Raw genomic sequence first — 11,244 nt, forward strand, 5'->3', positions numbered from 1 at the left:
ACTCCAGTAGGCCACTGCTCCCGGGGTTTACCTGGCAAAATCAGCCAAAAATCTGAGTTCAGCAGGGGGGCCTTGCATGTTTACATTAGGCTTCTGTCCGGCTAGATTTCTCTGTAAATCAGAGGTTGCATTCGGCTTTAAACTCAGGTGTCAATTCTAGCCTCTGTCCGCCCACTGCCTTTGTCTCAGCTGCATTAGCCCCCTGAGGGCTGTGGCTCCACCCAAGAAAGTTAAATGAGCCCTGCCTGTGGCTGCTGTCCAGGATGGTGTGCCGCTCGGATTGCCACCGTTTCTGCACTGGCGTCCCCCGAGCTGACTCTCCTCCCCTCACGCCTGCACCACAGTCAGCACAGAACAGCACCAGCCCTTTCCCCCTCCACTTCTCTCAAGGAGGTGCCCAAGAATCAGGACTCCATAGGTAATAAACCTCCAGATCTCGGAGTGGGTGGGTGGGGACTCCTCAGAGTTCAGTGTTGCAGGTAGGGAATATATACAGATTTATACAGTTTTATAGTTTTATGTCTGGCTGGAGGGTGCTGTGGCATGCCAGCAGGGGTAGGAGGTCCAGTTTTTAGGGGGTCTCTCCCTTGGAATAGAGTGGGAGTAAGTTTGAACTCTGCTCGCTTGTTTGCATGGAGTAAACTGCGAGCCCTTGTTGTGGGGGAAGGGACTCCCATCCGCTTGGTGGTGGATTTTGTACCTTTTGATTGTATTTTTGGGGTCGCAGCTCGCCTCAGGAAGGTTGAAGTGCACTCTTCAATCTTCTCTCTTGTCTCTGCTCCAAACCATCAGCTCATTTGCTAAACTTCTGTCCTTTCAGCCTCCTTCTGAATGTGAGCTTCTGTAAAAAGCTGGCTGCAGTCCACCATCTTGGCTACGCCCCTCAGATTACATTTTCATGGTTTGCCTTGCTTGCATATTTCATTAAATATCCTAATCCCCCCCAGATTTCAAGTACCTAATGAGATAGATTTACAAATCTAATAGGCAAGGTCCCTCAATCCCTTGAGGGATTCACACCTCCAACTGATCAAACCTATGAATGTGAGAGTTCAGACTGTCATTGGTCAGCACAGTTCATAAACAGCCATGTGGTCTTCAGATGTTCATTTAAAAATCACAAGTCTAATTTCTTTTTGTAGTAAAACACCACAAGGCTAATTGGCAACCTTCTCTAATTTGCTAAATTGTTCTAAACCCTTTAAAAAACAGTTGTTTCTGGATTATACTAAAGATCTCAAAACCTTTTAAATTTAACACAAAAGTAAGTCCATTAAGGATAATTAATTGGCCTTTTTTTTTTAACTCTCCTGGAGGTATAAAATAAACTTCCCAGCTAAGAGAATAGATGCAGCATTTCAGAAGGTTTGATGAGATTTCATCAGCTGTAGAACTGAGGACTATGTTTTTCTAGGACATTTCTTTCTTTTTAGTCAATTAAATTTATTGAATGCTTAAATTATTCTTTTCATACCTACCAGTACTATGAGAGAGGTTATAATGTTACCCTAAATGAAAACAGAGCAGAGAGGCTATCACATAAATTCCCCTATGTTACAGCTGGGGGGGAAGGAGGCCTGGGATGTGATTACTATAATGTGTCTAGTAGGCAAGAAGGTACAATATATATGTTGGAAAGAGCTACATTAAAATTTTAAAATAAAAATTTGGTTGTTAAAAAGCTAAAGCTAAAAGATAAAAGCTTAATTTATCTGGAAAATAACACATTTTCTATTTCTGTACTATCTATTGAGTCTGCTGTTTTTCCTAGTTCCTTCTGAATTTATCAACTTTTCCTGCAGAAAGTAAGAACTAGACCTAAATGTGGACCTAATAACATAGTAAAACTATTTTTATGTGCCAATTTACAATGTGCCCAAACCATAAACTAAATATTGTTATAGTCATTATCATTTGACCCTATATAATTATTCTATATAATCATAATTTTAAAATAAACATCTAAGTAAACTTTTGCAGTGGCTCACATCTGTAATCCCAGTACCCTGGGAGGCTGAGGTGGGAGGGTCACATAAGGCCAGAAATTTGAGACCAGCCTGGGCAACATAGTGAATCTTTTTCTCTATAAAAAATTAAAATAAATTAGCCAGGTATTGTGGCATGGAATATGCCTGTAGTCCTAGCTACTTGGGAAATTGAGGCAGGAGGATTGAGTGACTGGCAGGGTCACTGCATTTCAGTCTGGGCAACAGAGTGAGACACTGTCTAGGATGCTGCTAATTGACATTTTTCTGGTATGTCAGAGTTGTGGTGGCATAGAGTCCAAACCCATGTGTTTTTGGGGTCAGTTTACAAAGGGAAGGGCATCCAGGTTCTCCCAGACAAATATCTTTCAAATTTCACACATACCCCATTTTAACTGAAACACTGTCTAATTTGGAAAGATAAAAATTTCTTATATTTCAATTTAACTTCCTTAGCATTCTTTCTGGATTTAATTCTTTCTTTCATACATTTATTAGGTTCTGAATTCTTTTCATTTTTTGTTTGGATCAGATTTACAAGTTATAGTCAATTTATTGACAATTATCAACAATAAGAGGAATAGTATCAACATTAATGTTATTAATATTGCTTTTCTTAATCCTACTCCTCAGACTTAACCAATGTTAACAGTTAGATGTGTATCTTCTATGTCTTTCTACTTTGTGTGTACACAAACACGCACAAATTGAGGTCATTTATTGAGCACATATTAAAAGATATTTAAGGCTATGATTAGGGAGCCACCCTCTGGTGCTAAGCTGGCAAGATTCAAATCATGGCTCTTCCACTTACTAGATGTACATCCTTGTTTGCTCATCCAAAATGAAAATAATAATGGCCTCAATTTTATAGCTATCTTCTCCAAATTAAACAAGGTAATAGTGAAGATGTGGGTCCAGCTTCAGTCTTCTACAAGTTTCCAGTCAATTCACTAATTGGGGAATCTTTCCCCAATTTATGTTTTTGATTGGCTTATCAAAGATCAAATGACACTAAGTGTCTGGGTTCATCTCTTGGTTCTCTATTCTGTTCCATACATTTACCTTTCTAGACAGGTAGCCATCTACCATGCTGTTTTGATCACTACAGATTTATAGTATAGTCTGAAGTCTGGTAGCATGATTCCTCCGGATTTCATTTTTATTTCTGAGTAATGTCTTGGCTGTTAGAGGTTTTTTTCTGATTCCATATAAAACGAAGTACTATATCTTCCAGATCTTTAAAGTACAACAGTGGTGCTTTAAAGGGGATTGCATTAAATTTATATATTGCTTTGAGTAGTATGGACATTTTAACAATGTTGATTCTTCCCAGCCATGAGCATGGTATGTTTTTCCATTTGTTAACATTTTCAGCTATTTCTTTTCTCTGTGTTTCATAGTTCTCTTTATAGAGACCTTTCATGTCTTTTGTTAGGTAAATTCCCAAATATTTCATCTTTGGCACTACTGTAAAAGGAATAGAGTTTTTGACTGCTTTTTCAGCTTGGCTGATGTTGGTATATACAAAGGCTACAGATTTATAAGTGTTGATTTTGTGTCCTGAGACACTGCTATATTCCTTGATAACTTCTAAGAGTTTTGTAGTTGAGTCCTTGGGGTTTTCCAGTTATAAAATCATAACGTTTGTGAAGAGTAAAAGTTTGATCTCCTCTGACCCTGCTTGGATACCCTTGATTGCCTTCTCTTGCCTGATTGTGATGGCTAAGACTTCTATTACAATGTTAAAAAGCAGTGGAGACAATGGCCAACCTGGCCTGGTTCACAGTCTGAGTGGATAAAAGATTTAAACTTAAGACATGAAACTATAAAGGTTCTTGGAGAGAGTGCAGGGGAAACACTTGAATAAATTGGCTTGGGAGAATACCTCATGAGGCAACCACCACCCCCCCCCCAGGAAATTGAAGCAACATGAAATATACATTACTGGGACCTGATCAAACTAAAAATCTTCTGCACAGCCAAGAACACCGTAAGTAAAACAAACAGACAGCCCTCAGGATGGGAGAAGATATTTGCAGGTTATGTTTCTGACAAAGGTTTGATAACAAGAATTCACAGAGAACTCAAACTTATTAATAAGAAGAGAGCAAGTGATCTCATTTCATTGTGGGCAAGAGACTTGAACAGAAGCTTCCCTGCAGAAGATAGGCACATGGCCTACAGACACGTGAAAAAATACTCATCATGTTTAATCATCAGAGAAATGCAAATCAAAACCACTTTAAGATATCTAACTCCAGTAAAAGTAGCCCACATAACAAAATCCCAAAACTACAGGTGTTGGTGTGGATGTGGAGAAAGGGAACACTTCTGCACTGCTGGTGGGAGTGCAAGCTAATACATTCCTTTTGGAAAGAAGTTTGGAGAGCACTTAGGGTTCTAAAAGTAGACCTAATGTTTGATCCTGCAATTCCTCTACTAGGTGTATATCCAAAAGATCAAAAATTACATTACAACAAAGATATTTTCACCAGATTGTTTATTGCAGCTCAATTCATAATTGTCATGTTGTGGAAGAAGCCCAAGTGCCCATAGATTCATGAATATATTAATAAATTGTGGTATATGTATACCATGGAATATTACACAGCCTTAAAAAAGGTGACAACTTTACCTCCTTTATGTTTACATGGATGGAGCTGGATCATATTCTTCTTAGTAAAAAGAATCTTGTATCTCAAAAATGGAAGAAAAAGTATCCAATATACTCAGTACTATTATGAAACCAATTTATAATCACCCACACTTTCATATGAAAGATGAAACACAACTATAGTGCAATATGAAGGAGGGAAGAGGAGAGGGAGGGGAAGGGAGAGGGGATGTTGGATGGAGGGAGGGTAAATGATGAGACCTCACCTATGGTGCATATTGCAAGGGTACATGTCAAATCTATTAAGTGTAAAATATAAATGTCTTAACACAATAATTAAGTGAAGGTTATGTTAACCAGTTTGATGTAAGCATTCTTAATTTTATATAAAATCAGCATCTTGTACCCCATAAATGCATTAATGTATTAAAAAAGATGTAAAAAAGTATCACATAAAAAAAAACCAAGTTAATATGCATAAGGCATCCAAAACGATACCTAGCTCTTAATAAGTGTAGTTTATTTTTACTTCTATATGCCAGGTAATAAATATTAATAACCATAAATATAATCTAAAAAATTAGAATTATTTATTCTAAACCAAATGAAATAATACATACCATGTTACTCTGTAATTAGCTTGACTTAACAATAGCCCATGGACTTTTTTGCTTGTGAATACGTGTAAGTATGCATTCTTTTTAACAGATGCATATTATTCCATTTATTATTTCATTTATTTAACCAATCTATTGGGTATTTGCATTTTCCATGAGCCATCCTAAAATAAACAGCAGAGGGCAAGATCCTTGCACAAATTTTAAGTATTTCTAGAAGGATCAATTCCAGGAAGGGAAATTGCTGGGTTTAAGACTATGTGCAATTTATGCAGTTATAGTTGGCAACTTATACTGCACTCCATAAAGGCCACAGTGCTGTGTATTCATAATGAAGCATCTTGAATCAGCAAGAGGAGCCTGAGTGGATGGCTGTTTCAGTTAGATTTTGGTCTCGACTCTCAAACTTCACTTCCTAAAAAGAGAAAAGACAGCTGTTATTTTATTAGGGGTGTGTGTGTGTGTGTATGTGTGTGTGTGTGTGTGAGAGAAAGAGAGAGAGAGAGAACATGGCAAACATATCTTTTCTTGCAGAGTGTGGCTAAGAGCTTATCCTCTGTGCTTGAACAAATATCTACATGGTCCAGATTCACCAAGGAAGAGACGTCCACCCTGGGCACAGTCCTACTGGAGAGTGTGGAAAGCACCACATTGGCAGCTCTTCTGAACCCCTCAGCGAACTTCAGTGAGACTATCCAGACGGAATTCCTGGGTAGGACATTCCACTCATGGCAAGGTGTTGATTTTCATGAGTGTCTCTGGCAATGGGATTTTTATCACCCTCCTACTCATCTTTTCCCCAACTGGTCTAAACCCCTATCTCCAAGTAAAGCAAGTCTAATCATAATAACGTCTCCCATTCATTGAGTGTTTGGCAAGGACCAGACACTGTGCTAAAAGTATGTCATTAATTTTTCAACAAATATTTGTGCTGGGTTAAGGTATGTGAGTTATTTGCTGTGTTCAAGTATTATCAGCTCTTCCTGTTGGGAACATGGTAGGATTGTACTTCCTGGTTTGGGGATTCAGCAGGATTTTGTGACTAATTAAGGCCAATGAATTGGGGAAGAGAATAGTTGAAGATGTGAGATGTTTGAGAACTTTCTTTCCCTCTGACATAGTTATTGGCAGAGTTTCAGATCACAGCTGTTCCATCTGTGTGGGTCCCAGAGTAAGGAAAACAGAATGTGGCTCCAAGGCAACAAATGAGAAGCACAAAACCTTAATGGCAATACATCCTTGTTATCTTCTAATCTATTAAGGTTGTTTGTTACTGCTGTGTGACTAATCCTTTCCTGACTGACACATGCTTGATAGGGGGCCATGTGGGAATACTTGATGCTATGGATCTTTTATGCTAACACCCCATTTCTGGTAGTAGTTTTTATATCAGCTACATAAACTTAGGGAATTTAATCCTAAGGGATGCCTAGAGGCCAAGAGGTATTAACAGAAATAGGGTATTTGGCAGAATCTCACCAGTTGTGAATACAAGTGGCCTCACAATTGTTACATTTTAGTGACTTGAGTTAGAAAATAGACAAACATCTTATATACCAGATAGAGCTATTGCTACTGAGGAAAATACAGCAGGCCTGGGAGGTTAGAGAGGGTCAGGAATAAGGACAAAAGTTGCTATTTTATTTTATTTATGTTATTTTATTAGTATATTGTTTCATTTACTTCTTTTCTTTTATTTTATAATTTTTTGAGACAAAGTCTCACTCTGTCGCCCTGGGTAGAGTGCTGTAGTGTCATAGCTCACAGAACCTCCAACTCCTGGGCTCAAGAGATCCTCTGGCTTCAGCCTCCCGAGTATCTAGGGCTATAAACTCCTGCCATATCACCTCTCTAGGTTTTCCATTTTTAGTAGAGACAGGGTTTTGTTGTTGCTCAAACTTGTCTTGAATTCCTGAGCTCAGGTAATCCAACCACCTCAGCCTCCCAGAGTGGTAGAATTGCAGGTGTGAGCCACCATACCCAGCCTGAGTTGCTATTTTATAGAGTGTGATTATAGAGCCACTTCATTGGGGCAGGGACCTCAAGGAGAAGGAGCCATGTAAACACCTGGAGAAAGAGCAATTGTTGGAATACCTGATGAGTTTAATAAACAATGGGGTGGCCAGTGTAGCTGAATGGCCTAGAGGATGGTGAGCACAGTTAGAGGAGGGGTTAGAAAAGAGAAGGAGGAAAATTTTGCAGATAAATATAAGAGGGTTTTATTTGAAGAAAGATTGGGGTGTGTTGGAGACTTTGGGCACAGGCATGGCATTATTTGATTAATATTGTGAAAAGATACTTTTGGTTCCATTTTATTTTCATAAAGAGTCAGTGGGACAGGTCTTGCAGCTATCACCATGTTACAGATGAGAGACAGGAGACTCAGAGAGGTTAAGTCATTGCTCAGATTTGTACAGCTGGTGAGTGGCAGAGCTTGGTCTCCTTGTTTTAGCCATGTGACTGGATAACCTGAACCCCTGTCTGCCATATTACTCTTGCCCCAGCCCCTTCCTGTGTCCTTGGAAAACTTATCCAAATTTGGAGTATCCAGAAGATGATGAGTCCCTTCTGTTCTGCTTCACTTGCAGCTATGTATGTGTGCCTTTTTTAGATGGAAGCCAGACTCAGGACCCACTTTCCGGGTGACCTCATACAAACTCTCCCTTTCTTTATTTAGATATTGAGAGCAAAGTTATCAATGATGAATGCACTGAAGAGAATATAGTCCTTAACCTGAAAGCCAAGGGGGATGAGATGAAGATTGGGTGTTCCACAATTGCAGAATCAGGATCCACAGGTACTGACTCACTTCCTGGAATCCAGCTGAGGGTGCCTTCCACCAGCAAATATTTACTGATAACCTTCCAGATGCCAGGACCAGTGCAGGTGGTTGAGAATCAATGACATGAAGGCAGAAAGGGTCTGTTCCCTCACTAGTCAATTTTTTTATACTGAAAATGAAAAATACTTTAAAAACAAAATACACATTTAAAAGATCCCATCTCTACTAAAAAATAGTTGGGCATTCTAGCAGGTGCCTGTAGTCCCAGCTACTTGGGAGGCTGAGGCTAGAGAATCACTTAATCCCAAGAGTTGAAGGTTGCTGTGAGCTATGACTCCACGGTACTCTACTGAGGGCCACAAAGTGAGACTCTGTCTCCATAAAAAATAAAGAAAGAAAAAAAGTAAAATAAAATAATAAAAAACCCTTCAAACTAAGAAGATTGAAAGCCAATTGAAAGCAAAATTAAACAAAAAACACAAACAAAAGAATCTTTAAAATGTATTTTTATATTTAAAATATCAAATTTGCATGTTGAAGTTACAGTATCTTACTTATATTGAGTTACTACATTAGCAAAATTAATATATAAAATTATATATGTGTTTTCTAATGTATTTCTGTTGGAGAGAATGAACCTGTATCAGGGGTTGGCAAATTTTTCCTATAGCAGACTTGTTAATAAATATTTTAGGTGTAATCAGTACAGTCTCTGTCACAACCCCCAACTTCACCATTCCAGGGCAAAAGCATTTGTAGACACTGTCTCTATGAACAGATATGGGCATATTGCAATAAAACTTTATTTATAAAAAGCAAGGGATGGGCAGACTGGCCCATAGGCCATAGTTTGACACCCCCTGATCTATGTACATGATTGATATTGTGCTTAATGCTTTGTGTGAGAGCACAGGGTACAATGTGGAAGAAATATGTAGCTAAATTCTGAGGAATAAGAGAAAGCAGGAGAGAGTGTTCCAGGCAGGATGAGCTACGGCTCTGCCTTGAGAAAAAGCTTGGAGTGTTCCTAGAACTGGGACTAGGTAGTGTGAATGTGGGAGAGAGGGGAAGATAACTGAGGCTGTTGAACCCCAAGCTGTTACATGGTATGTTTGGGCTTTCTCCTGAGGGTGCAGAAAGATTTGGAAGATTATGATTATGTCAGAAGATGATATGATTATGTTTTCCATATAGAAGTCTGTTTATAAAGGAGCCCTCTGGCTGCAATGTAGACCCTTTTTGGAGAGATGGGGCTGAGGGCAGATGAGGATGTATGGGGAGCCAGTGGTTCAGGAGAGAGGTGCTAGGCATGGGAGACGTGGAGAAGAGATAGACTCAAAGCACCGTAAGAAGAAAGTGGTCTTTGGGTGGAGAAAAAACTGAGGATGACTCTCCAGGCTCCAGGTCAGGTGACATCATTTTTTGAAAATGGGGATGCAGATAAAAGAAGAAGGAAGAGGAAGTGCTCAGTTCATTATGTCCAGGGGGACATCTGTGGGGTTCCTCCCTCAGCTTGGAGGTGGCAGATGAAGGCTGGAGGATGGCACTGTCTGTGTGGGACAGGAAGAAAGTCTCAGACACATCCCTAGGCACCATCATTATTTAAAAGGGAAGCCTCCTGAAGAGACTAAACAAGAAGAACATAAACATAGGAGGAGAGTTTTATTACCACCAAGGAGTTGTGGAGTTGTGTTTTCCCTAAAAGTATAAATACAGTTTTTTTTTTAAACATAATGTATAACTCTGCTAATTGGATTAGAGTGTAGTGGCATCATCATATCTCACTGCAGCCTCAAACTCCTGGGCTCAAGTGAGCCTCCTGCCCCAGCCTCCTCAGTAGCTGGGACTACAGACTCTCACTACCACACCTGACTAATGTTTTTAGTTTTAGTTTTTGTAGAGATGGGGACTCACTACTTGTCAGACTAGTCCAGGCCTCAAGTGATCCTCCTTCTCAGTCTCCCAATGTGCTAGGGTTACAGGCATGAGCCACTGCATCTGGCCCACAAATTCAAATTTAATTTTAAATGTATGGTTCCAGGAGGGCAGTCATCAATCTGGAAGTTCACTGGTATTTCAATCCTCAAAGCAAACCAGTGAGGTGGGTGGGATATTAAAGTGTGTAACTATTGACCACATGATTCCCCCTCTTTTTCTACTGAGGGGAATGTGCAGGGACCACTGGAGTGGCTTTTGTCTCCTTTGTGGGCATGGAGTCTGCTTTAGATGAGCATTTCTTCCAAGACCTCCAGACCTCCTTGGGCAACTCCCAGAGGAAGCTGAAGATGAATTCCCGTGTCATTGGGGGCATGATGACTGGGGAGAGGAAAGATGACTTCTCAGCCCCTATCATCTACACTCTGGAGAACATCCAGGTTTGTGAAGAGGTCTCTCCTGAGACCCCTGTCTACCTCAGGAACTCCCCATCTCCCTCCGTGGCCTCAACTCTCATTTTTGATGGGAAGCCCTAAAGGAGGCTCGTTTCCATCATTTCCAGCAACTAAAGCCACTTCCCAAAGCCACCTCTAAAGGAATGAGTTCTCCTGTTTCTCCATGGTGTCCCTCCATTCAGTAACTGGCATGATATTTAGGGTAGATGAAGTAGCATCAACACAGGTACATTGATGGTTATTTATTTGCATTAACTACATTCACATCAGTGGTGGAGATGTGTCTGGCCTCTAAAACATTTTATTTCAAACCTGCACTTTGAAATATTCAGCATTTTCTTCCATTCCCTACAGAACATATCTCTCATCTTCTTACCCCAAACTACTCTTGAAGTTGGTCACATGAATCCTTTTGAGAGGAATTCTCAGGGGACCAGTTTCAGACAGAGCAGAAATTGGAGAGGGCCTGTTTGTTTGCTGGAACAACATATGCCATTTGGACTAACAAGACTTGACCCATTATTTTCTCTTCAGTGATACTCTCCAGTATTGCCCAACTAGTTGTAGATATTTCTCTTAAATTTATCATTGTTGTATCTCTATTTTTCCAATATATGTCTGACCTTTTTGATAAGGTTCAAGTAAGCATCTTTATAATGAACTTAGTGGAATGTTCTGGAGGACTCCCCATCGACTCATCACTCTAAGTGTTTGATTCTGAGTCAGCACCATGAATATTCCATGGGTATATTTTTCTTGCTTTCCAGTCATGCTGGATTTATTTCAATTCCAGAAATGCACCAATTGCCTCTCTGCCCCAGGACATTTGTATGCGCTATCCTTCCTGCTTAGA

General features: G+C 39.8%; 1 protein-coding gene across 1 annotated transcript in view; it reads left to right on the plus strand.

Moving 5' to 3' along the window:
* Positions 1–11,244, plus strand: part of ADGRE1 (adhesion G protein-coupled receptor E1) — a 49,668-nt gene that overhangs the window by 34,084 nt on the left and 4,340 nt on the right. Inside the window, exons 11-13 of the mRNA XM_023518003.1 lie at positions 5,754–5,931; positions 7,897–8,016; positions 10,165–10,376. Of these exons, the coding sequence (XP_023373771.1) occupies positions 5,754–5,931; positions 7,897–8,016; positions 10,165–10,376 (510 nt within the window). The remainder of the gene's footprint in view (positions 1–5,753; positions 5,932–7,896; positions 8,017–10,164; positions 10,377–11,244) is intronic.

The sequence above is a fragment of the Otolemur garnettii genome, unplaced genomic scaffold, assembly GCF_000181295.1.
Source record: "Otolemur garnettii isolate 467f Iridium unplaced genomic scaffold, OtoGar3 scaffold00127, whole genome shotgun sequence".
NCBI lineage: Eukaryota > Metazoa > Chordata > Mammalia > Primates > Galagidae > Otolemur > Otolemur garnettii.